The sequence below is a fragment of the Halichoeres trimaculatus genome, unplaced genomic scaffold (assembly GCF_033239565.1).
Source record: "Halichoeres trimaculatus isolate MK-OKI-2021-1 unplaced genomic scaffold, fHalTri1.1 fHalTri1_scaffold_15, whole genome shotgun sequence".
NCBI classification, from domain to species: Eukaryota; Metazoa; Chordata; class Actinopteri; order Labriformes; family Labridae; genus Halichoeres; species Halichoeres trimaculatus.
Genome location: NW_027437193.1, coordinates 32,233,632 through 32,261,262, shown reverse-complemented (window position 1 = coordinate 32,261,262; position 27,631 = coordinate 32,233,632). Strand labels below are relative to the sequence as shown.

The window sequence follows — 27,631 nt, the reverse complement described above, 5'->3', positions numbered from 1 at the left end:
TCCAATGTGCTGCTGATAAGCTGTTAACAAAATCCTCAACGTGGTCTTGTGCTACTCCGAGGTTTAATAATTGAACAGGAGGTGGCAGTCATGAGCCAACCTTCGCTGCTCTGTACCAAGGCCGCGAAATCACTAGAAGAAGAAGAACGCCCATTTTGCTCATGCAGACTGACCACCGACGTGATTTGAAGTAATAACCCACAGTCAGTCAGAAGAGGACAAAAAGCTGCAATGGACGGGTAAATATGAACCTCTAAGCTGCACTTTTCACAGCTCTGCATCTGATCCAATCAATCTCACAAAAGTAAATTTACCATTTTCTTTGCGTTAGCTTGACAGCAAATCTTCATGCTGTATATTTCAAAGACATGACGTTAGAGAGCTAACAGCACGATGTACAGGCAAGACAGAGGTAGTTTAGTGCTATTCAGCTGACAGGGAAACACGCTTTAATGGCGGTGAATAATTTAAATGTATGTTTTATTAATTGCTGATGTGTTTAATGGATGGCAAAGTGAGCAAACTCATGAGTTAATGACAGCAATTAAACGTTGCTCGCTGCTCTACCCCGCACGAGCGCTTTACGACAGCCGCTGGTGGGGCTGTCATTGTCACGCGAACGCACCTGCTGTTCCCATTGTCTTCAGAGAGAACATGCTAACAGCACTGTGTGTGAACAACATACAGTGCTGTTACGCTTAGTGTGTTTATAACAACACACAGTCTGTGGATAATCACAAACAGTCTGTGGATAACAGCATACCAACTATGGATAACACTCAAACTCCTTCTGGGATTAATTTATTCATGTGAGAGTGATTTAATACATATTGATCTAGTTTATGTAAAATCGCAACTCAAATAGAAACCAAGATGTTACAAATTTGATGAGGTGAATGCTTATTAGACAGTGTTAAAAAAAAAAACACACCAACAAAACAAACAAAAAAAGTTAAATCCAAATCTTATTTTTTTTTTAAACAGGAGTTATGAAATTAGAGTGGGTTACTACTTTAACACTTCATTAATACCTTGTAACAGTATAAACAGGACAAAATGTACTTAATTTATCCCAGCAGTGGAATTATATGTATATAAGTATATACAATAAATAGAAATATATTAGTGCACGCTTTGGATTTATTTCATAGTGTATTTTATCATTAGTCTGCTGTTTCTATGTATGTTATTTTGTATTAATCAGTTTATTTGTGGGTATTCTGTTAACTATATTCTCCTAATTTGCATCAGTTTGGTTGTTTTCATTTAGTTATCTTTGCATTTATTTTATTTGTTTAAGCATCTTTAATTGCACGAGTGCATTTATTATTATTTTATTTGCATTGAGTTTGTTGTGTCGATGTTTGCTCTGATTGGAGTTTGTTGTTAACTATACTGTGAAGTTTGAAATAAGTATTCATTTTATTAGATAAACTTATCTGTTTTGACTAGGGCTGAACAATTTTGGAAAATAATCTAATAGGGTTTTTTCTTTTTTAACCAATATTTTGACCACGATTCAGCCTGCATTTTTATTATTATTATTTTTATTTCAACTTTTTTTTTTATTTTTTTTTTTGGGGGGGGGGGGGGGGGGATCTGTTGCATTATTTACTAAAAAAAATTTAAAAATCACTCTATATCATTCTATAGTATGAAGGCCAGGCCTATATGTTATGACAAAATGAAATAGACTGAAGCATGAATAGTTACGAATAATATATCTCTGTTTAACTATCACAATCACAGAACAATATTGACTGATTGATTTAACTTCAAGCCTTGTTGACTTGTAATATTTTTGCCTGAAAAAACAACATTTTGACTTTTGCTGGTTTTAAGGAAGAAGGAGCACAAGTTGTGTACATGGAACTTTTTTTAAATTTTATTTTCAAAAAATTGCAGACTTTGCAATTTGAAAATTTCACTCGGTTACATTTCGATGTCCGTTTGGATTCCATTGATTGTTCAGCCCTACTTTTGACCTCATTTTAACCTTTTTAGCCTATTATTTGTAAGTAGAAACTCCCAGGGACGAAATTCATCTGGGTGGCATTGTCAACTCAATATACATGCCCTGTCCCCCTGTTGAATATCATATTTAAGTATTTGATTATTTCTTATTTCTGCCCTCAGGCTGATAAAAGGAAAGAGAGACCTTTTCAATGACTATGCAAAGTTTTGGATGTGCTGGTTTGATATGATGAACATACAGATCTGTATTTAGTTTTACCTCTCAAAGTTTGCAAATAGCCACAGAACTCTGGCGCTGCAGACGTCTGCGTTTTTCCTTTCATTCTGAATCTTATAGTGCTGCACCTATTTTATCCACATCTCTCTTTTGTGTTAGTTTTATGATATCTTTAGAAAGGCCGTCACACTATTCTCAAGTCTTTTATCATTCAATGGTAAAAAGTGATACCTTTCAAATGTCCTATGCCCACAGTCAGGTGGTTGTACTGCAATACAAGTAGGGCTAGTAAAAATGATTAAAAATGCATTTTGAGGGTAAGATATCATGTTAGCCTTTCAGTTATTCATTTATTAAATGGTTATTAAAATAATTGAAAAGCTTGACTCACTCCTGTTAAGGTTGACCAGACACACTTGAATAGTTAAAATTGTGTCATTTTATTCACTTGAGAAAGTTCATATATTTCCTGCATTTTACTGTATTGTATTGTTCTCTTAACCTCTTCTCTGAATTTTCTTCATTGGCAGTGATGTTGCAGTTGGTGTGAAGGCAAGTGGTTTTACTTTTTAACACACATTTTTTTGTTTCCAACTTAGAGGATTTAGTTCTTAATAATCACCGCCTCTACAGTTGAAGGTAAAGCTATTCCTATGCTCTCAGTTGCTTACGAGATGATATGGTGAATATAACACAGTTAAATCAGTTATGTTATGTTTGTGATGGTCAGGGTGTCAAATCAAGACAATAAGATGTGTTTGGAAGTTTTGTCTGTATTGTCCTATTTTACGTTTGTTTTGTTTTGTTTTGATCTGATTGATCAGAAGTTGAATTGAGAAGGAATACTGAATGTCTTCCTCTCATTACTTCTCCAGAGAGGCTCAGATGAGCTCAACATGTTCGGTAGCAGCCCCAGTTCAATGAGCGGTATGTTCACTCTTCTTTGATTTATGAATATCTTATCATTATTCACACAGCACTATAATGCTAGTCACTTACCATCCATCTTTGCAACATGATCTTGTCCCGTGAAAGAGATGTACAAAACCAGCCTTTTAAAGGATAAGTTCGGTTAATACAGCTTTTACATTGTTTATAGAATGAAGTAGAACAAAATACTCACCAAGAAGGCTTTCCTGATCCAAGCAGTGCTTCGGGAGAGATTTAGATCGAAAATCGTGCAGCGGACGTCCGTATAATGGGATCCATCGAGGCATAGACAGCTCTGCTCCTAAAACTGCATTAATCGTCCAAAAACTCATGTTTTTCACCAATATTCCATCATGGTCTGCTCCGGGTTAGTCTGCTGCAGTCTGTGTCACTCCAGACAGCGCTGTGTGGCTGTATTGACCTCTGAACTGACGAAGACTTTGTTTACGTTTGCCCCTCAAAGAAAGGAGTCAGCTCTCCAGAGAGTACTGCGCATGTGCTGAGGGACAAACGTAAACAAAGTCTTCGTCAGTTCAGAGGTCAGTACAGCCAAACAGCGCTGTCTGGAGTGACACAGACTGCAGCAGAAGACTAACCTGGAGCAGACCATGATGGAATATTGGTGAAAAACATGAGTTTTTCGATGATTAATGCAGTTTTAGGAGCAGAGCTGTCTATGCCCCGATGGATCCCATTATACGGACGTCCGCTGCATGATTTTGGATCTAAATATCTCCCGAAGCACTGCTTGGATCATGAAAGCCTTCTGGGTGAGTATTTTGTTCTACTTCATTCTATAAACAATGTTAAAGCTGTATTAACCGAACTTATCCTTTAAGTCCCAATTCCAGTATCTGGGCTGTGGTATAAAGTGATAGTGGTACTGACCTCCAATGCCAGTATTACGTTAACCTCTTTTTGTCAATACAAGGATGTGACTGGAAATCATTTATGGCAGGCTTTGCCATTTGTGGGTGTAAACATAAGCTGAAGGGTTTAATGCAGTGGTCCTCAACCCCCGAGCCGTGGACCAGTACTGGTCCGTGAGTCAATTGGTGGTACCGGGCCGCATGTAAAAAATACTCAACTTACATTATTTCAGTTTGATTTATTATATGATTCTGAATGATGTTTTATTTTGAAAAATGACCAGATTCTCTCTGTCATACCCTTCTATAACTCATTCTTGATGCCAAACCCCCCAGCCTGGAAAATGGACGAAAAAAAAACATCTTTGGAAAGTTCCTTTAGGCAGGGTAAAAGAGCCAGTGAAGAGACAGAAGAAGAGCTGGTTCGTGAAAATATTGACTGACATGAAACTGATCTGTGACGCACAAAATGTTGGGGACCACTGGTTTAATGTATTTTTGAGATCACATGTTTTATTGTTTTTTGTTTTTTTTTATCTCTACTTCTTGGGAAGTAAAAAAAAATGTTTGAGTAATTTCCTGTCACTTGCTCTGTTTAGTAAACACCCATACATTCAGTCAAAAATGTGATTCAACAAAAACATTTACCAAAAGCAACCAAAGACTGACGTAACAGCATAACAACGAACGGACAACAACCATCTCGTCAACAGTCAACTTGCTCTTTCTGTTTCTGCAGTATTTGTCTTCTGTAAATGGGATTGTAGGAGGTACTTGTTGTCATTAAGTGTTTTAACCACAGAACTGGAGACTATCAAACACAGCAGACGGGCTGAGCTTCACCACATAAGTGAGCTAATTTTGACAAATTCCAACCAAAGCACTCTTCTTGTGTGTGTTCTATTTTGGGTCACTTATCCTTGCCGTCAGAAAGCCCTTTTGTTTTTGGACTATCCTCAGATAGATTAGTGTGCAGTGCACTGATTACCTCACCAGCTCTGTGATGTACAATTATATCTGTTATTTTCTGCAGGCTGGTGTCTTCTCAGAGAGTTTCTGGTTCATTTGGATTGTGTGTTTTATCATCTTGAAGTTTGACAAGCTGAATGGCACTTCTTCAGAGTGTTGGTTATGCTTGGAACTTTGCAATTGACACAATATACGATACCCAACTCAGAAGTCAACTTGTAACATGTTTGCTAAAGTGATGCCTCTTGGTTTATGTAACTTTGTGGGTAGCTTAGAGATGCATCACTTGCAGGTATTTTATCGGAAAATGGTGGAAGCTAAGCCATGGGCGGCTCTTGTCCTCCAATGGTGTAAATCTCTCACTAGCCAAAAAATCCAATTAGATTCATTCAACCCTTGCAGGACACAATTTGTTTAAAGAGGATTCATTCATATAAAAGAAAGTTTCAGTTCCATTCAGCTTGATAGAGTTGTATTTACTCATAATTACATCAAGCTTTGCACCTAGGCCTCTGCGTTGAATATGGACTACGCAGACCTAATTGTGAGGTTCACTATTGATGTGACACAGGAGTATGAACCTAGCTCAAGTCTAGTCTTTGTTGAATTTTCTAAATACACACATTAAGACTTTTGTTCCTTGTTTTTTGTAGTTTTTGCTGTTTTATTAACAGGGTAGAGGTTTGTTGTGATGTTATTTGATCCATGTCTATACATTTGTGTATGTGTCCGTGTTTAGCGAATGGCAGTGACAGTAAAAAACAGCGTCTGGAAGAATCATCTCCCTCCAGAGTTCTTCACATCAGGAAACTTCCCAATGAGGTGTCAGAGACTGAAGTCATTGCTCTTGGACTGCCGTTTGGAAAGGTTACGAATATACTGATGCTGAAAGGGAAAAATCAGGTAAATTCTGATGTAATGTAATGTTCTGCACCAAAACCAGGAGGTTAAGATCTGATCAAAGGAATATTCAATCCAAATCCCAACTGTGTGTAAAAACAGTTGACAAAAACAGATCTTGATCATTTGCAAATCATCCAGATCCTGTATCTTATTGAAAACATTACAATGACAACTTACCAGATGTGGAAACTGAAGAAAATGTCCTGTTTTGGTAAATTCTTTATGCTTTATGATTTAGTAGAATAGAAAATGAGAATAAAGTTTTGATATTCCATCTTTGTTCTATTGCTGATGATTGAATACATTTCTGTTTTAATTAACATTTTGAAACAGTTGAAGGATAGAGGTATATGATCAAGATCAACACTGTTCTTTCAGGCATTTCTGGAGCTGGGTACAGAGGAAGCTGCTATCACAATGGTGAATTACTACACAGCTGTCACACCACAGGTCTGTAAAGATTATCTCTTAATGTAACACTCACCTTTGCCTTTTAAATACAAGTACAACAATTAAAGGATTCATCAACCTTTTTCTCAGGTCCGAAACGCTCCGGTCTTCATCCAGTACTCCAACCATAAGGAACTAAAGACAGACTCAGCTCTGAACCAGGTAGGCTAATAGAAACGTAAAAACATAAAGGAAACAATTTAATTCAATCAAGGTCAGTGTGAAACTAGATATTCTTTCCTCATGGGATTCCCTTGGTGTTTTATGTCCCTCTAGAGGGCACAAGCAGTATTGCAAGCAGTGTCAGCAGTTCAGGATGGAAGCTCTCCGTCCTCAGACCCTGGAGTCCTAGACCTTGCTCCACCCCCCAGCCCAGTCCTGAGGATTATCATTGACAACATGTTTTATCCAGTGACGCTGGACGTGCTACAACAGGTAAAACAGTAAACACAGATTCAAGATCTAATATTCATCCCTAAACTAAAGTTTAAACCTCATCATATTGGTTTCTAGGCTTTCACCTGTTTGATTCATCCCCACTCTTTAAGCTGCACACAGACCACTTCTGTCTCACACCCCAAAAAAAAAACACATTCAGACACAGCATTCTGAAATCGATTCCACTCGGATCAGGTTGGTCATGTTTCTGTGAACAGTTTCCTGAATTCTTTGATTTTTCCAGATCTTCAGTAAATTTGGAACTGTGATGAAGATCATAACCTTCACCAAGAACAACCAGTTCCAGGCTCTGCTGCAGTTCAGCGACCCCGTCAATGCACAACAAGCTAAACTGGTAGGACCATACGTCTCACAAGGCTCTTATAACATCCATTTGCCTTAGACAGAGAAATCTGGTTTACTGCTGTAGTCAGTGTGAAAATAATTTTCTTTTTAAAGGGGGTAAAATTTGTTTTTTTAATATGTTTAAAGTAGTGTATTTCTTTTGTTGATATTACAGCAGACTCATCCTCTTTTCTCGAAATGATACAGTGCGTCTTATTTTGATTCTGTTTGTTCAACCCCTTACCATTTGATCCTTTGACGTTTTTAGCATTGAAGCTAACAGACCAGTAACAGCTGGTCATATCCAACAAGCTGGCAGATATAACATGATTCAGATAATAAATGAAACCTAATATAACACTATTATGTTTTTCTACTGCAGTCTTTGGATGGACAGAACATTTATAACTCATGCTGCACGCTGCGGATAGACTTCAGTAAACTGGTCAACCTTAACGTCAAGTATAACAACGACAAAAGCCGAGATTACACCCGGCCTGACCTTCCCACTGGAGATGGAGAGTCTACCAACAAGGATCATTCCCTACTAGGTAAATACACTTCTATCTTTTACTGAGTATCTAAATATATACAACTTAATTTCTGTGGAAAACTCAGGATCTGATCAGTCTTGAACCCCAATATTACTCAGTAACTAATAGCACCTCCTCTGAATGCAGAATATGTGATGGAAAATCTAGCAGGCATATGTCAGTATCATGTTTATGTCCATGTTCTGGTGCTATAATCGAAATTTGTTTAAAAATCTGCAAGGAGTTAAATGGTTATGATAAAATCACTCCAAGATGTTCCGAGCTTCTCAGGGATAGTAGATGTATTGTATCATATAAAACACCCATTTGTGCTGGATTGTTTCCTTCAGTAAACTGAATGAGCTGCTTTGCTGGTCTGAAGCTTGGTTTATGCTTGATGTTATTTTGGTAAGGGTGGGAGAAAAAAATGGTTATACAATATATCAGGATTTTTTTGTTTGGCAATATCAAAATCGGGCTTCTTTGTCAAAAAGATCTATTTTGTGTTTCATTCATTCATTTAACAAACAGCTTGTCCTGTTCAGGGTCGCGGATGGCTGGAGCCTATCCCAGCTGTCATTGGGCAAGAGGCGTGGTACACCCTGGACTGATCGCCAGTCAATCACAGGGCTGACACAGACAGACAGACAACCTTTCACGTACACACTCACACCTACAGACAATTGAGAGTATTCAATGAACCTGATGAGCATGTTTTTGGACTGTGGGAGTACCCGGAGAGAAGCCACGCATGCACGGGGACAACATGCAAACTCCACACAAAAAGGCCTACCAGCCAAGCTGGGAATTGAATTGGTGACTTTCTTGCTGTTAGGCTGCAGTGCTAACGGTTGTGCCACCATATTTGGCCCATATTTGTTTTTTTTTTCAAATTCAAATTCTTCATTTCACTCTCTGTTTATGCACTGGATTGGAAAAAAGTTACCACTTTTCTCCAGCAGTGGGTGAAATGTTTCTCTCTGATTCACATGATTTGATGCGTTTAATGGGAAAATATGGCACCTGATATAGTCAGTTGTTATTATCATCATTAGACACAGACCGATCAGTCGGCCAATTGATTGGTGCTGATTTCCTTAATTTTGGGGGATCAGTGATTGGCCCATCCTTACATGTGAAAATGATCTTGTATACCTCCGGGAGGGTCCGACAGCCAGCCATTGTTGCTTTTTGCTCTGAGACCTAAAACTCAGGACACTTTATTGATTGTTTAAGTTAAAACATAAATATTTTATTGTTTCACAGATATTGTTCAATGATTTTTAATAAAATAACATTGAAGGTATATGTTGTCAGTTATAAAAAATATAAATCGGTATCGGCCCAAATCGGTATCTGCAGGTCAGGCTTTTTAGAGATCTGTGATTGGCCAGAAAATTGTGATGGGTGCACCCCAGTCATCATCATTTCACAATGACTGGTGTTAAAAAAGCAAACTAAAAATTGCAAAATGGTAAATACCGAAGAATCGCAACTTAAATTGAATCGGTATCCCAAAAATTGTAATAGAATCTAATTGCCAGAATAGCATATCGTCCAAGCCCTACATTTTGGCAGCTCCCTGACAGTCCTTTTCAAAGCGGGACATTCCCATGTTTGGCACACCTCAACATTTCTAACTTCCATACAGAGAAGCACAAACAAGAGATCCTTGGTGTTGGAAAAAAAAAATGTTGTCAAAAGTGTGAACAACTTCTTCTACTCTAGTCAAGTACTGTGGTTGACATGCATTTGCGATACACCGCCCCCAACAGTTTGCCCCCTTCAACAGTCACCGTGTGGAGCGTTAAAAGCCACGTCCTCTCGTGCTGATTCCTTGCTTCTCATTTCCGTGTGTCACATTGGTGCAAAAAGCAGAATCCAGCCTTTATGTAGTGTAAACTGAGTTGTCTTTGTCCTGTAGGTACCCCATCTGGAGCGCTGGCCTCCTACTCCAGTGGAGGAGGTTACTCTTCTTCTCTGTCCCTCTCCCAGGGTGGAGGTATGGTTCCTTTACAATTTCTAAACAGTGTTTTTGTCCTGCCCCTGACCTGTATGTTATGGCTTCCTTTGGTGATGGACATTATGGATTCACTCGCTTCTGCGGTTGGTTGAACCAAAATAAATTATCCACAGTCAGTGGCGGACTGGGACTGAAAAACAGCCCGGGGCTTTGACTCGGTCCGCCCCACAACAACAGGACACATTGGTAGACCGGCAGCATCCTCTCCTCGGCAGTATCGGCCGACTGGCAGCATGGGCCGTTCTGGTATTCTCCAGAACGTCAAGATGACCAGTCTGCCCCTCACATCGATAATTAAAAAGAAAAAAAACGCTCCAACCACCGGCCGGTTAGGGTCTGGAAATTACTGGCTGTTTGGAAAAACTCCCAAATTTCCCAATGGCCAGCCCGCCCCTGACCACAGTAGTCACAAATAAGGTAGTCTAAATAAGGTGCAAAATATGGGTTTTCTGGTGTTTAACTGCTCAACCAGCTAGCACATTTATTTTGTTGAAGGGTCTTTGTTGAAAAGGAAGTTCACCTTCTGTGTGACACAGCAGAGAGTAGGTATTGTCTTTATGTTGTATCGTGGTACAACGCTATGGTGTCTGCTTATGGTGTCTCATGGTAATTGTTCAACTTTACAAGTTTTATTTTTCTCTTCACTCATTAGTCTTTAAAATCCACATCAGTGTTTTAAGTCAGTTCTTATCTCTACACATGCACCACCCTCCTGATCATTGTGAGAAAACTATTTTCCACAGAGTGCTCCTTCCCTGTGAGCTGCTCACGTTTTCATCTCAAGACAGAGAAAGTCTGTAGCTGTGTAGAACTTGTGTGAAAGGGCAAGTCAGTAACATTTCGAGTCAGGGTTTGAAAAGTCATTTTCAAGGTGCCTGTGTTTAACATTTGATCAAGGTTTTTGCCATTTATCTGTGTCTGTGTCTGACCCTGATTTTGTTTTGTGTTTCCTGTTTCTCCTGCAGGAGCCATCAGTCCTCTGAGTGCTGCAGCTGCAGCAGCAGCAGCTGCTGGCCGTGTTGCTCTCTCAGGTTCTGGCGTGTCAGGAGTCCTTTTGGCGTCCAACCTGAATGAAGAGGTAAACAAACTGTAACTAAAGTTGTGAATGATTAAAAAGGGCTTTTATTGGTGTGTGATTGAAATTCTCTGCATATTTTAAATGCAGCTTCCAACGAGACCATAGGGTTTAACGTGTTAAACATAATCTCAGAGTGAGTGTCAGATTCTGGAGTGTTTTTAGTGCAGCTGTTTCTCTGCTGGACACTGAAAACTCATTCATTTATTTATTGGTTTATTTATTATAATGCAAAGGAAGTCTGCTCACACAGGACCAGTATTTGGCTGGGTACTGCATCTCCATAGAGCTTTAATATAGATCCTGATAGAACACAATGAAAACCCCCTTACGGTCATTTTCCTTTGGTTTGAAGGACTCGTTCAGAGGACCACACTCAGCATTCATAAATATTTATCTTTAAGCAGCTCTTTATAGTCACCCCTTCAAAAGGTAGCCAATGTTGAATTTCCTCAGGAGGATATCGGAAACACCCTTTGCCCAGTTGTGAATGTGAGTGTGTGTCTGTTTCATGCTTAGGTCCTCCAGGTTTTATGGATGACAGGTTGTTGTACATTTCAGCTTCGTTTGAGGACATCATGTGTCTACCTGAGATCATAAGGTTCTGTTGTTGTGGAAGCCTTGCAGTCTTTCTCCTAACTGGACACATACATCTCTACTTCAGTCTTACATGTCTGTTACTTCTCTCAATCCCAGGTTTATTTTTTTGACCACCTACTTTACTCTTTCATCTATATTTTTCTACCTTTAGTATCTGTTGATCAGCTCTAATTTGTCACCTCTATCAGATTCCTTCTCTCCCTCTTTGCCTTTTTTTTTACACTTCAGTCTAAAAAAACTCGACTGCTAATTGTTCTTGAGAGCCTCAGCTCCTGCACACTGCAGAGCTCATGCAGTATTGATCTAGTGGAAAGTGTTTTTAGTGCAGCTCAATGCAACACAGCTTTCTCAAAAAAAAGTTTCTTGGTTAAAAGAAAACGTCAGACTTTATCCTGTCCTAACATTTGGTGCCCGTTCCCTGCCCCCAAAGTTTTTGAAGTTTAACCCTTTTCCAGAAATGTTATGATGACAAACTAATGCTTCTCCAATCTTGAACAAGTGCTAAAACTAAAAAATGACTAACTACAGTCAGGGCTGTGGGAAGTTAAGCCGGGGAGGCTGGGATTAAAGAAGGAAATATTATTCCTTTTGCATTTGCAACAGATTATATCTGCTTTTATTACAAGCTTTTAAGTGAATGCCTCCTCATAGATTTCCATTGTTATATCATAGAAAGTGACCCTGCATTCTGCTCACTGTTAGGATGTTGTCTGACACTTGCAATTCCATTCCCAAAGCAAGTGCTTTAGACTCATAGTTTCATCCACAGTTTAATCATCGTGAAGTGCTACTGCCCACGATCTTAAAGCACATTAACAAAAGAAAAAAACATGATCACTTTCTTTTGGGATTCTGCTGTCAGAGAAGAAGAATGGGAGAGTAATAGAGCACGAGCTAAAAGCTAAAGCATAAATTAATGGCTAAAACAAGAGCTAAAGGCTAAAACAAGCTAAAGGCTAAAAGAAGAACTAAGGGCCAAAAAAAAAGAACTAAAGGCTGAAACACAGGCTAAACTGTTCGTGCAGTCAGCAGTTATTCTGCAGTGGTCTGCTCAAACTTGAGAGTCTATCAATAAAATGAAGAGTGAGGTTACGTTAGCTCTGATTGGTAGATGACTGGGAGGTTATAACCAGGATTCGCTAACATTACACAGGGCTTTGAGGAACACAAAACTTACAAAGTTTGCTTGTTGTCACGTTTCAAACTTAAGCGCTACATAACAGTTGATGAACACCTTACCTCATTACATTAAATCCAGTTAAAAGTTGTCTTGAACAAAGAAATAGTGGAGTTAAAAGATCTGATTTTCATTCATTTCCAAAACAAACACAGGCCTTGTTAAGAGTCACAAGTTGTCGCTGCAATCCAATTATAACAGATAGCCCTTACAGTCTCTTAAATATGTTATTTACTCTACATAAAGAAAAAATCCAGTATTTGCAGCAACACCCCTGCTTCCCATGGCCATGAATACAACTAAAAGTTTTATTTGGGAAACAGACTCAGGATTTTGACATTTAAAATAATGATGCAATAGTGAGACATGATAATAAGGATTTTTAATTAAAGCTGGTAACTTAATACTACAAGAACACATATCCTGTGTGCGTCTGATGGACATTCTGTGGAATCAGAATGAAAATGTGAAACTCTTTGCTGGTCATGTTAAAACGGTTTTATGATAAAGATGTTTTCCTCCCAGGAATTCAAAGTCAAGATTTTCTTTGTTTTGGTAGATTTTGGTTTTGCATGCCGGCAGCAGTCCTGTGTTTGCTCAGTTCAGTTCAAACTTGCTGGCCGACTCTCTTACGGTCTTTCCCTGAGCTAATGGAAGTCTCCTGACACTCGCCTTCTCTTTTATTTATTTATCTCCCCCTTTATGCTTTACTCATGTACTCTTAAAGTTCATTCCTTCTTACCGTCTCTCAATGCTTTCTTTCCCTCACTGATAAATGCATCCAGCATTCTGTGAGTGTGTGAATGTGTGTGCATGTGAGTGTTGGGAATAGAAATAGCAGGCATTCAAACACCTTTGATGTCCCACTGATGCTCTGTTTACTGACCTCTGCTTTGGTTTTTGTCCTCCTCTTTTCCTTTCTCCCTCTCCTACCTCCTGTCCTCCCTGCTCTCCCCCTTAACACCTGATGGTTTATTTTTATTCTTACTTGGTCTGACATCCTTTAATGCTCTACATCTCTCTAAAACCTCTCCCCCTCTCATTAATGCTTATCTCAATTACTTTTCATTCTTAACCTGGTTTAACCTGACCTGTGGTTTGCCATTTTGACCCCCTTCCACACCCCAATGCCCTTCAATGTTTGCTCCACCCCACATCATCATGGAAACCACCATCTACCCCCCTCGTCCAATGCTGGGCGGTCTGATCTCTACCTGCATCTCTCCTCTTCCTACTCCTCTGCTCCTCCTCTTCCTGTCTTCTGCTCTGCGGTCTCTCTCTCTAAAGATGGTCACGCCTCAAAGTCTCTTTACCCTCTTCGGTATGTTCAACCTCTACTTTTCTATCTGTAAATCTCTCTCTGTTAATCCAGTTTTGTTCTCTTTTGTAAGTGATGTCCAGGAAAAGCTACTCTGTTTCTCTCTGTATCTCCACCTCCCATCCCCCACTCCCAGACTCAAAATCTACTGTTTCCTGCACTGAGAGAGGAAAGTGAGCCTGAAAGATTGTCTGTTTGGTCAGCTGATCTCTTAACTGATGGGAACAGAGGCACTAAAAGTCTGATCTAAATTCTTTATGACATAAATAAAACATGCAGCTACAGGAGTGTTTTTACATACAGTAAATGGTTCAGTCTAAACAACTGTTTACCCCAGGGAAAAGTGAAAATCTTTAGCACTGACAAAGGTTTTCAACCTGCATTGGATAACTGAAGCCCAAAATATGGTCAGTACAGTATAAAATTCCCTCTGTATTTACTTTCCTTCACTGTGATGGCATTGTGATACGGTATGTGCTGGAAAAGTTCTCTTTGATTTGTCAAACTTGTTCAGCTTCAGCCTCCTGAAGTTAAAGAATCAATGGGATACATTTTTGAAGGGATGAAGCACTCTTGGCTTTGGCTGCCATCAGCTAACATATAGCATCGCGACAATGTCACACCCTTTCAAGGTTCTGTATCCCATCACTTCCTGCTAACCATACTTTATTCCACTTATTATCCAGTAGGGGTGTAATGAAATAGGCAACTCAACATACAATATGAAATACAACAGGGCTCACGATACCACACACAATCATAGACTTTACAAAACATGGACGTCGTTTCCCGACATCACCCGTCTGTTTCTGAAATGAAAAATGAAGCACATCGGCTATTGCGGCCATATTGGTGGCAAGGGCTTTGCATGCAGCTATAGGGCGCCTGTCGGTCAGGTGACCCTGAGCTGTGCCACTGATTGGGCGAGCCTGGGATCTTAATATTCTCTGAACTGCCATATTAGACCCGACCATCCCCCCCGTACAGTGTGTGCCGATAGTAAAATTAGCGACTCAGACAGGAGACATTTTTGAACCAGGCTGTAAATAGGTTACTTTCTGCTTTGATAATGGCTTTTTCTGGCTTGGTGTTTATGCGACTTCCGGTACTTCCAGAGCCAGCCTCAAGCAGACACCCGAGAAACTGCAGATTTTAGCACTTCCGCGTTGTCTCATATTCTTAGGTTGCTGCTTTCATACAACACGCCTTTTTTTCCACTATATGTATATATATATATATATATATATATATATATATATATATATATATATATATATATATATATATATATATATATATATATAGTGCAGAGTTAGCCTTTGAAATTAATGTCCTATCCTGTTAAAAATGATACCCTGCCACAAACAGGGCAGGCTGGGAGAATAAATCAAACTCACCCTTCCCTATGCCGTGTGTGTTTATGAAGCAGCTGACAGCTCTCAGTAGATCAATCTGAAAACAAACAGTGTAGTCATATCTCCTGTTCAGACCCTCCGTATTGAACTGAACAGCTTCAAACAAGCAAGCACTAGCACTAGTACCTTAGCTTAAGCCCACACCAGCATCAGCTGATAAGCTGATTGACAATTGGTGTTTTCTCAAACTTTGATACAGACATCATGTTGAAGCAGGTAAAACACACCCAAACAGGCAGTTAGACGCTGCCTTTCTGCAATTTTGATCAAACGTAACTTATATTACATGAAATTTGATCTCCTAACGAACAGTAGTCTCTCCTGTGCCTCGATGCAGCAGGGTAGAGCGTGAGGTGAAGCGCTGATCCAGACTGATGTTTCTTAGGGCTGGGCGATACATCAATATTTTGATGATACCAATGCAATTCTAAAGAGTAGTGCTGTCAGGCGATTAAAAAAAATATTCTAATTAATTACAGGATTTGTAATTAATTAATCTAATTAATCGCATTTTAATCTCATATCTGCTTAAGGTCCCAAAATAAAGAATTTGAATTCCAGGACATCAAAATTACATTAAAAGACATTTAAAAATAAGGTGGGAGTATATACAACACATTTTTAGGTACCCTGAGGCATAAGGAACAAATGAAAAAAGTGTTATGGTTCTATCTTTACAAAATCGACACAGTCCTGCATCTAAGATAAGCTGATTTGATTTTTAGGACGTTTTTTGCTTCTGTTTACATTTTTACTCGATGTGGACTCAATTTTCACTGCAATATGAACTTCTATACTTCTATGAGGTCAGGAGAACCAGGGCTACAGGCTAAAAACTGTGAGGAACTATGTACAAAACACTTTTTTCAAGTCTTGGATCAAAGAAAAATGAAGTATTTTCAGTTTAACATGCTCTGAACATAAACTGTTGCTCATTGGTGCAGAGCAGCCCCAAGCTAACACATGACACCAGGAAGATGGAAGGAAACTTTCAAAGAAGACCCTTTTCGATCATTCGGGGCTTGTTTGATGCAGTAAAGAGTGTAGAATTACCAGTTTTTACAGAATTGAGCTAGAGCAAACGGTTGATTTTCTGTAGGTTTTTTTAAAAAGGACGTGTGAATAAACGCGATGTGGACGGCAGTCCCCTTAAAGGATAAGTGTGGGACAATGTAAAAGCTGTATAAACCGAACTTATCCTTTCACAGCGCTCTCTCTTCCCCCGGTTCAAAGCATGTTGCTAGATGTGATACATTCAGGGACCGTCGGAAATTTGAAAATCTGACGAGAACACCACTTTTTTCATGCAGGACAAACGGTTTGTAAATGGTAGACATTTGAAAATAAGTGCGTCTCTGAACGCCTCGCGGGTTTGGGATCCAGATTAATCTGCATTAATTTTTATGATGCGATAATTTGCGGTGTAATTAATTAATCTAATTAACGCGTTAAAATGACAGCCCTACTAAAGAGACATAGAAATAGTCTCTGCTCCACCTCCAGAGCTCTGTGATGTGACAAAGACCACTCCTCCCCCTCTCCTCACTTCGCAACAACAAAGTTAGTCAAAGATAAATGATGGCTCGATAATTTGGAGGTGGTTTGGATTGAGTGTGTCAGATGGCCGGCATGAAAACGTTTTCCGTTAAGCTCTCTTTCTTTTGTGATCCATAAGTTTCTTGACAATACAATCTGTGGTGTCAACAAGCAAAAGCTAGACTCTCTGAACTCTTTTTAGATCAGTCTGCCTCTGGCGTTACTCATTTTAGTGAAAGCTAATAACTGTCGTCAAGGGGTTTTGACTAATCAGAATCAAGCATCGGGAAGATAAGCTGGGTAATAAGCCAATTTAACGTGCAGTAGGAAGGGCTCTCTCATCAGCCAGCATGAGCTGGAGGGATGAACATTACCTGTGTAGTGTTTTAACGGGTACTTTTATTCTGGTGATGATGAACGTTTGGTCATTTAAAACCTTCAGATTTTAAATTCAGTTTGGATTTAAGGAGAAAAAAGGTACTGATAAAGAGAAGCCAGTGCTCCCTTTAGAGGTTTTACCAAACATTCAAACACCAGAGCCTCGTTTGTCAGGGACAGGTGAGCAGTGAGCAGAGGCTGTTCAATCAGTATGTCTGATTATAACACAATTTTTTGGTCTGTTTCTGGGATTTCCTTTATTTTTGTCATTGCTTGGTGTGAATTCTTGCCACAGGCATGCTCATGGTGTCATGTGTAGGGTCTCTGTGAAGGACATAGCATTCCACAGATAACCTTGGTTAGGATTTTTCTGTGACTTTGCTGTAATGTATATAAAAGCTTACCCCTTAAGATTCATTTTGGCTTTTTTTTCCCCTTCAAGTTTTTTTTGTCAATCAAATTTAGTTCCTCTCCACCTCAACCCAGAGTTTTCTATTTATCTACATATGAGGAGCTAATTGAGCCTTAAAGGATAAGTTCGGTTTATACAGCTTTTACATTGTTTATAGAATGAAGTAGAACAAAATACTCACCAAGAAGGTTTTCCTGATCCAAGCAGTGCTTCAGGAGATATTTAGATCCAAAATCGTGCAGCGGACGTCCGTATAATGGGATCCATCATGGGATCCATGTTTTTCACCAATGGTCCATCATGGTCCGCTCCGGGTTAGTCCTCTGCTGCAGTCTGTGTCACTCCAGACAGCGCTGTGTGGCTGTACTGACCTCTGAACTGACGAAGACTGTGTTTACGTTTGCCCCTCAAAGAAAGGAGTCAGCTCTCCAGAGAGTACTGCGCATGCGCGGAGGGGCAAACGTAAACAAAGTCTTCGTCAGTTCAGAGGTCAGTACAGCCACACAGCCCTGTCTGGAGTGACACAGACCATGATGGAATATTGGTGAAAAACACGAGTTTTTGGACGATATATGCAGTTTTAGGAGCGGCGCTGTCTATGCCCTGATGGATCCCATTATACAGACGTCTGCTGCAGGATTTTGGATCTAAATATCTCCCGAAGCACTGCTTGGATCAGGAAAGCCTTCTGAGTGAGTATTTTGTTCTACTTCATTCTATAAACAATGTAAAAGCTGTATAAACTGAACTTGTCCTTTAAATTATGACTCAGACTGCTCAGCAGCTTAACGGAATGAATTTATTTTTCCTTTGTCGGGATTCAGCTTCAGAGGGACGAACAGAGATGTTTCACTGATTTTACTTTATTTTACTGAAATCTGTATAAAAAAATGTAGGAAAATCTTCTGTAGGTCTTCTTCCTGCTTTTACTGAACCCATGTCAGTCTCTTGCCGCTCTGTGTCTTTGAGGGGATTTTTTTTAAAGTGTAGTTTTTATTTACCTTACTCTGTTAATTTCAGATTTTCCTGCTTAACACAAATCTTGACCTTGAGTTGTGGAGTACTCTAAATACCAACTGTCAGATCACGTTCAGCTCAGCCAGATGCTGTGAAGTTTGATGTTCCTGAATTTCCTCACCGGTTGACGGCCATCACATGAAGCCTCTTGTTTTTTTTTAAATTTCTGGTGGGATAAAAGTAGAAAGACTCCATCTCTCATTTGCCTTTCTAGCACTAACTTTAATACTTCCATCCTTTTACACCTCTCTTTCTTTTATCTTTGTGTGCTCCATCTCTCCTGCTCTGTCTGTAATACTCTCCTCCCTATCTTCTACTTCACGCTGCTCTCTCCTCTCTCTTGGTCTGCCTCTCCTGCTCTCTCTCTCACTCTCTCCTTGCCTGCAGGAGTCTATGGTGATGTCCAGAGGGTGAAGATTCTGTACAACAAAAAGGACAGCGCCCTGATACAACTGTCTGACGGCAACCAGGCTCAGCTGGGTAAGATGCACTCAAGCATCATGGTTAACAAAGACATGTTCTGTATATACACACCTGATCAATATTTTAAGACCAGTTCGAAAAACAAAACAAAACTGAAAACCCCCTAAAATTGAATTAAAAGTTTCAAAACAACACTCAGTGGCTCCGCTGTTCTTGTCCTTGTGAGCCCAGGAGGCTGTGGGAATGGTGCTCCAAGTGGTGATGATGTCTTCATGGAGGATCATCCACTGTCTGGACCTGATGTCCATATCTGTAAACTTCCCTCTCCATCCATCCCCAAATGTTCTCAGGCCTCGTTTACATGGAGACTCCCATAAAGATTCTTCCTTTGCGTTTCCAAAAGCCACCCGCGTTTACATGAGGACGGCATGAAAACGATCCGCGTTCATACGACTCCAGGAGGACAAGTCACAACGATGTAGTGGCCAGTAGTTGGCGATGTGGACAGTAAGCAGCCACGTATGTTGCTCAGAAATCCGCCATCATTGTTGTGGTTGTTCTTTCTTTTTCTGCCATTTTGTTGTGTGAGACGGTTGGCAATCCAACCATGACGCGCATTACCGCCACCTACTGGACCGGAATGGCTCAACTGGAAATGTGGCTGAGCGCGCAGCCTTCACCTGAAACTGCGAGTGCGCATGCAGTGACGTCAGCGTTTAACCCTGAAACGCTCTGCTCTGTATTTACACGAGGCTGGATGGAGGAGCGGATTCAGATCTTTCCACTCTGGGGAGCGTTTTCAAAAGATTGCGTTTTCACTGAAAACGCAATGTGGTCTCATCTAAATGGAAGGCCAAAACGCAACGAAATGTTTGCAGAATTGACCGTTTTTGGCGTCATGTAAACGGGGCCTCAGAGTGATTTAGATCAGGGGAACAGGCAGGATGGTCCCAAAGAGTGAGCTTATTCTTCTGGAAGAAGTCCTTTGTCAGGTGCCCATTGTGACCTGCAGCGTTGTCCTGCTGAAAAACCCAGTCATTACCACACAGACCAGGGCCCTCAGTCATGAAGGAGGCCCCCTGCAACATCTCCACAGAGCCAGCCGCCGTTTGACGCCACTGACCAACTTGGAGCTCCATTGTTCCATTGAAGGAAAAAGCCCAGATCATGATGGCGCCCCCTCCACTGTGCCGCCGTGAACACAAATCTAGTGGGATCTCCTCACCATGTCAGTCACATAGAAGCCATCAGGACGTCAAGGTTCAGTTTTTTCACCTCAGTCAGATCCTTCAGCTCAGCTCTGGTGAAATGGTTTTGGGTCTACCTCTGGGCTTTTTGTTCTATAACCCTCAGGATCTTTGAAGAAATTCAAAATGTCTCTTACTGTATCCAACCTCTGCAGTGTTGGCGTGTCGTGACGTGAGAGGCCTTGTTTATGCAGCTCAACAATCTGACCACGTTCAAAGAGAGAAAGCTTTTTAGCCTTATCATCAGGTGGTCATGACAGAGTGAAAACCTGACAGAAAATCTCACTGAATCCACATTTTTAAAGACCGTGGTCTTAAACTTTTCTTAAAATCAATTTGTAATTTTTTTCATTCCCATTTCTTCTTTGTTTCATTTTAAAATCCTACTCTGAAACTTTAAACAGTGCAAAATGTAAATTCTTGCAATTTTTAACTGGTCTTGAAATTTCAATCAGGTGTGTGTTACCAGCTTTGGAACTTTCCTCTTTATTCTTCAAACAAAATAATATAAAGTGGAAAGATTCAAGTCAAGTTACCGCTCTTTAATTATGATCAAGTGTTAAAACAGGCTCTGTTTAAATCTACCGAGCCATGTAAAGCATTAGATGTGTCATTGATGTTTGAAAAAGTACTAATCTCTCAGTCTAATCCACCTCCTGATGTATATTTCTCTTCTCCCCTCCATCAGCAATGAGCCATCTGAATGGCCAAAAGGTGTTTGGGAAGGTAATGAGAGTGACACTATCCAAACATCAGACTGTAGCCCTGCCCAGAGAAGGACTGGATGATCAGTTACTTACAAAAGGTAAGCATACCGATTATTCACCCAGAGCCTCGGACAAATGATGAAAAACGTCTGCTTCTTTAAAGTTGATCAAAATCTGTTCATACAATATCTGTAGACATAAACAGACGTGATCTGTGTTGTATGTTTTCACTCAGGGTCTTTAAAAAAGTAGTTTTGTCTTCATCACACTGTGTTATGTGGTGGCCCCTTAAACCATCATGGATACATCCTGTTTGTTATCCCTCAGATTTGCACTTTTCTTCTTGGTAAAAATGTTCTTCGTATTTGTTCTCTTTCATCCGGCTCAGAGCTACAAGGTTACCTATGACTGGATAGTTCTCTGTTAGGTTTCTCACGTAACCCCTGTTCTCTGATAACCAAGTGAGGTCTCTCACTATGGGAAGCGCCCTTTGGCGTGACCAATCATGGAAGCTCCAATGACACCACGTCTGTAGTCTGACAGAACAATCATCTCGAGATGTATAGGCCAGCCCGCCCCCTTTATTAGCGCCTCTGTGTTGAACCCACCATTCTCAAGCGTATTTCTTCTACCCCACTGCTGCAAGTAGGGCAGTGTTGTGAGATACCTCACTCGGTTACCAGAGAACCGGGGTTACATGAGTAACCTAACATTCTCTTTCAAACCTCCCTCGATATCTCGCTATAGGAGATTTAGCCCACTCCCGGATTTGCATGCTCTGAAGCCCACAAAGCCATGACCCACTTTGCGTCAACACCCTAAACCCTCCCCAAGGGCTAGCATGCAGTTAAGATGAACCCACACTCTGGACTGAATGAGCCAGAGATGCCTCAGTCAAGTCCAACCTGTAAAATCAAGTGAATGTGTCGGGGGATGCCCAGCTGGCAGCAGCGCAAATATCCCTCACTGATGTACCCTTGAACAGGGCCCATGAGTTGGCCATACCCCTGGTGAAGTGTGCCCGAAGCCTCTCCGGGGGCTTCAACCCAGGACTCTCAGATGCCAAGATTACAGCCTCCACCACCCAATGTGACAGGCGCTGGCGCGTCAGGGCCCTCCCTTTGTGAGAGGGAGCCCAGCAAATCCCTCATTTTCAGCAGCCCGTGAGGAGTGATGGATATCAATGACGCCATCAGCCCTGACAGCCAGGGACAGTCTTGTAATGACACTGAATTTCCCTGTTGAAATAAAGCCAGGTGTTGGTGAAATTTCTCCACCCAGGCCTGAGACAGAAAACCCCGAAATGAAACAGAGTTTATTTTGAGGCCCAAATACTCGATCCTCTGAGTAGGAGATAAAAAGCTCTTTGAGAGGTTTATATTGAAGCCCAAACTGTGCATGTCTATCAGTCGTTGCGTTTCTATCTCTGCGTCCTCTCTGCTGGGAGCACGCAGGAGAAAATTGTCGAGATACGCGCACACCCTGAAGCCCGATGCATCGGGTTCAGGGCTGCTTCCACACATTTGCTGAAAACCCTCGGTGCTAGTGACAGCCCGAAAGGCAGGGTCTGATACTCGTAGGCCGTTCCCCTGAAAGCAAACCTGAGATATTTTCTGTGTGCTGGATATTTGCTTATATGAAATTAAGCTTCTTGCAGAAGCTTAATTGAAGTGAAGTGAACCAGTCGCCTGGTCAAATGGATCGGGACAGAACATTGTGTGTAAGCATTTTGAATGCCCTGATTTCTCTCTGTCCGGTACAATGCGAATTGCCCAAGGCATAATAGAGAAGATATATCGCTCTCTAAAGCCCCCACGGCTTCCCCCATAGCTTCTGACATTAGCACCCTGTTGAAGCGGGGCGTCTTCATTGCAATCTGCAGCCTGTTGATACCCAGCTGGGATGCTGCCCGCTTGCACACTTCATGCAGGTCGACCTCCGAGGAGCTGCCGGGTCTGGATGTCGGAGTCAGGGGAAGAATGTTGTCCTTGTCATCCTCCTTGTTCTCATCGTTGAGAAGGTCAAGATTATCTTCCTCCTCCAAGCCCCCCTTCCATACTGGTCTTTCGAGTCGAGGAGCTGGTCGAACAACGGAAGGAAATTCTCCACCGGGGGACTATCCCAGCTCCTGCTAGCTGTAACTACCTCCGGCTTTGCCACGCTGTCGGAAAGGCAGCGGTCAGCTTTTGAGCTGGCCGACACTCGGAAGTGCCGCTCCAGGATCCTGGTTGGCATAGCGCTACAATGCTGGCAGCATTCCAGGACAGGGAGTGACGCCTAAGCATACTGGACTCCCATACAAGCAATACAGAGAGGATGTGGGTTTCTCCCTGAAATGCTGACACCGCAAGAGGCCAGGCAAGGACGGGACATGACGTCCTTCACCTTGCCACTAGCTGTTGTCCCCCTTAGAGGAAGCGGTAGCCATTTCCAATGGCGGTCAGTCGCAGAAACACCAAGACCCAAATACCTCAACGGTTAGCGTGAGTAGCAGTAAACACACAACTTTTGCAACGAAAGCTGGGATAAAAATGAAAGTAGTAAGCAATCCTGAACATTGAATATTCCTGCTCAGTGACCAACCCTGACGGCGCGTTGGAAGAGCAGTTGAATAATCCAATCAGGACAGCTGAGGAGCTCTGGGATCTTCACGGTGGAAGAAAGCGAGAATGCCGGGTGCAGAGACGCTTATAAAGGGGGCGGGCTGGCCCTTACATTTCGGGATGATTGGTCTGTCAGATGACAGATGCGGCGTCATTGGAGCTTTCATGATCGGTCACGCCACAGGGCGCTTCCCATAGTGAGATACTGAGGGAGGTTGAAAGAGAACCTAAGATTTAAGATCGTCTGATCAGTGTTTGCACACATTTCACTGCTGAACATTGTTAGTTCAGTTAATTCATTCACTGATGTAATGTTTATTTATCGTCATCTGTTGTTTCTTTTGATCTTTGTTAGAAACTTTTTATGCTGACATCTTGGTCAGAAGTGTATTGTGAAGGGAATGTTCTTGTCTGAATTGTGAAATTCTAAGTCAGTTTTCACAGCTTGTCTTGTCTGTTTGTAGAGTGCCACAGCTCAACGTAGTAAGATGCTATCAATGTGATGTACATCATATGGTTTACCAACTTTCACCTCCAGTTTATACATTTAAAATAACACTGTGTTTACTTCTGACAGATTTTTCAGGATCACCACTTCATCGTTTTAAGAAACCAGGATCCAAAAACTTCCAGAACATCTTTCCACCATCTGCAACGCTTCACCTCTCCAACATCCGGTGGAAGAATTGTCACTTATTGATCCATTCATGTTTTGTTTTTTTTACATTTAGTCTGTCAGTTAGTGCAATTATTTTAGTGATTCTTTGGTTATAGTTGTAATTGTCCATAACTAAAATGGTTTGTCTTTTTGTGCAGAGATGGTGTTGGAGAGGATGATCTCCGCCTTCTGTTTTCTAACAGCGGGGGAACCGTCAAGGCCTTCAAGTTCTTCCAGTAAGTCACTCTGTGATATCAGGCTCTTCTTTCACTCTCTACTTTAGCTTCCTGTTGGAGAATCTGTACCTGTGATTTATTTTACCAATCACCAGTTAAATGAAATGATTATAAAATGCTTGATTTGATCTGTGCTGCAGATGTGTTTTCTCTCTTCATGTCCCTTGAACAACTACTCAAACTTTTACTTCAAGTGATACTCCGGGATGGAACAAGTTGGGTCCTATCACAAGGTTTAGGGCAGAAATTACCCCTACAGCAGTGTTTTTGTGCAGCAGAAGCCCAGAGCGCTCGCACCAAACACCCCCTCCCTGCTCCTCTGCCTGTTTCCTCTGCACTCAGACGGGGCCATATTTTACTTGACCAAAAACACAAATAAACGGACTCCCACCGAAAAACTCTGATATCGGTCTGCATTCACGCTTTATTTCGAGAATTTTCAGTGCGTTACTTTCACACAAAAACACAGCTAAATAAGGCTCTAGTTCTCATCGTTTTTGGTGGGAGTCCGTTTACTTGTGTTTTTGGTCAAGTAAAATATGGCCCCGTCTGAGTGCAGAGGAAACAGGCAGAGGAGCAGGGAGGGGGTGTTTGGTGCGAGTGCTCTGGGCTTCTGCTGCACAAAAACACTGCTGTAGGGGTAATTTCTGCCCTAAACCTTGTGATAGGACCGAACTTGTTCCATCCCAGAGTATCACTTTAACCAGCCCTTTACACATCACCGCCACTGTTGGGCCGCCCAGTGTAAAAAAGCCTCAGAGCTTACAAACAAAAACTAACAGCTATGAAACCAGTAAGTGGTCTGATACTGAACTGCTCACTTTTTTTTTTTTTTCAGGGACCGTAAGATGTCTTTGATCCAGATGTCATCAGTGGAGGAAGCGATGCAGGCTCTCATGGAGCTTCACAACTATGACATGGGAGGGAATCATCATCTGAAAGTTTCCTTTTCAAAGTCCACCATTTAACTCAGACCTCGACCCTTTACCCCTACAACCAGTGATTCACCACTAAGTCCCTGTTCTATGTGTATAGTCAACACTTTTTTGTTAACTGTCCCCAAACCTCCAAAATGAGTGGTACAGCATTCCTCACTGAGACATGTCTGACCTCTAAAAAGGCAGTCGACTTTTAAATCCAAACCCAGCCTTAAAGTTTCTCCTCCAAGCAGAAGCTGAGAATGTGTTTGTTCAAGGCTGGAGATCTTTACCATATGAGAACCTGCAGAGGTTTGATTTCTGCAGAGGTTTGATTTATTTATTCACTTTTTTGTTAACCGTCCCCAAACCTTCAAAATGAATGGTACAGCATTCCTCACTGAGACATGTCTGACCTCTAAAAAGGCAGTCAACTTTTAAAATCCAAACCCAGCCTTAAAGTTTCTCCTCCAAGCAGAAGCTGAGGATGTTTGTTCAAGGCTGGAGGTCGTTACCGGATGGAAACCTGCAGAGGTTTGATTTCTGCAGAAGTTTGGAATGACTTTCTGAGCACAATGGGACATCACTGTAAGCTGTAGTTTCAGTTGAAACAAGGCCCACCTTTGCCACAGCCATCACTCATGGTGTCCAGCAGAGGAATAGGGGCAGTTTTCCAAACCACCTACTACTCTAGCAGTGCCTACTATTCTGGCAAAAACTTGCAAAATCTGCGGTATTCCAAAAAAAATCCCCGGATGTCCTACTGATCCAGGAAAATTTCTCATTGTGCAACAGACCAGTCTACCTGGCATACTGTTTCCTACAATGCATGGCGCTGATGCTGTTTGTCTATGCGGTGGCAAATTTTGGCGAATTACTGCCATCTACTGGAATTAATCAGCACTATAATTTCAACACAACACTAGTGTTAGACGGTCCATGAGATAGAAGAGAAGTGATGCAAAGAAACACCCGTAAATCTTGTCACTTCCAGTCATAAAAGAGGTGTTTACTTTTACAAGTTCATTGGCCCATTTAGATCACTGCTTCACTTTTTAAACCATACTTGGATTATATGGAACTGTTTTTTTTCCATCAGCTGTAAAAAATAAAAATCCCTTTTAGATTTATTTTCAGTAAACAATATAACTCTTGGTATACGTTTAGAAATCAAGAATGATGATTCTGTTTGATATGATTAACAAAATAACCGAATGCCAAGATCTGCCCATTGCTTGTTTTGTATATTTATATCAAAGGCAAAAAACCCAACATCATCTGTAGCTCCACCTTCCAAGACTGGAAACCAGAGTAGTACACTACAAAACAGACCCAACAGAGCAGTCATACAAAAGCAGTAGGTAGTATGTAGTGCTTACTAGTAGGTGGTTTGGAAAACAGCCAGAGTTCACAGGAAAGCACCATTTCTGACACACTCATGATTGTTGTGCTGGTTTACTCCTTAGTGCTAAGATCTGTGCTTTAAAATAAGTAATTATCAATATTTTCTTCTGAGAAATAAGCATACATGAGCAGTTAGTTGTCAATAATGGTTAAAATTGGTCAATGCTGGTTTTATCTGTTTCGTGGTTTGGCCCTTTTGTGCCGTAAGCATAAAATGTGGATGGGTTGTTGTACAGAAAAATCTAAATAAAGCTTTAATAATTTCGCCGAAACAATACCAGTCAGTTCAGCTTTCCAATCTGGATACACAAGTTATTGAGAAGCTTGTTAAAGTGTCATCCTAGTCCACAGTATGTCATTGCTAACTAGGAGCGCGCACACACACATACACACACACACAGGCAGGTTGCATGCTAATGCTGTCTGTTTACACAAAGGTTCATCATGTGATTCTGGTCTTAATCTGTGAAATCAGGAGACCCTTCAGGACCAAAGTTATGTGCCTTTAGCTTTTGGTCTAAGTTCTCTTATTTTATTGCTTGGAAATTTTATTTTTCTTATTGATCTTACATTGTTAACATCTAAAAACAGTGTTGTTCAGAACTTGCTCTCTTTAGCCCTCTGTCATCACCAGTGTTGGAAAACCAGGTTGGTCTGTGCTTCTGGTTCCAGGCTGAAAAGATGTTGAATCAGGAGATTGTGATTTTTCTACCTGAGCTGATTTCTTATGTGGTGAGATTTCATAGCAGCCCAAATTAAACGCCTCTTTTCTACCAGTGAGCCTCGATAAAATGTGTGTGAGTTGGAGTCAGGTCCAGGTTTTAGGGCTCAACTAGATCTTACCTGTCAATAAAGTA

General features: G+C 41.1%; 1 protein-coding gene across 2 annotated transcripts; it reads left to right on the top strand.

Moving 5' to 3' along the window:
* The first annotated feature begins 134 nt into the window (after window positions 1-134).
* On the top strand, window positions 135-27,631 carry LOC141804396 (polypyrimidine tract-binding protein 2-like). 2 transcript variants are annotated; one of them, XM_074688795.1, is made up of 17 exons: window positions 135-239; window positions 2,722-2,743; window positions 3,067-3,118; window positions 5,699-5,862; window positions 6,241-6,312; window positions 6,403-6,474; window positions 6,589-6,747; window positions 6,995-7,105; window positions 7,478-7,646; window positions 9,553-9,630; window positions 10,617-10,729; window positions 13,791-13,824; window positions 18,967-19,059; window positions 20,938-21,054; window positions 24,137-24,236; window positions 24,376-24,453; window positions 25,292-27,631. In XM_074688795.1, exons 1-17 carry the CDS (start codon window positions 232-234, stop codon window positions 25,419-25,421), a joined length of 1,572 nt encoding a protein of 523 aa, XP_074544896.1. In that variant the 5' UTR covers window positions 135-231; the 3' UTR covers window positions 25,422-27,631. The 2 variants fall into 2 exon arrangements, with proteins under 2 accessions (XP_074544896.1, XP_074544897.1); XM_074688796.1 differs by lacking the exon at window positions 135-239 and having other exon boundaries at window positions 2,735-2,830.

Excerpts from the sequence above, each read along its gene's own strand:
- LOC141804396 (XM_074688795.1), top strand. Across the intron at positions 13,825-18,966 it reads AAGTCTCTTTACCCTCTTCG|GAGTCTATGGTGATGTCCAG; the intron begins GTATGTTCAACC and ends CCTTGCCTGCAG. Across the intron at positions 21,055-24,136 it reads TGATCAGTTACTTACAAAAG|ATTTTTCAGGATCACCACTT; the intron begins GTAAGCATACCG and ends TACTTCTGACAG.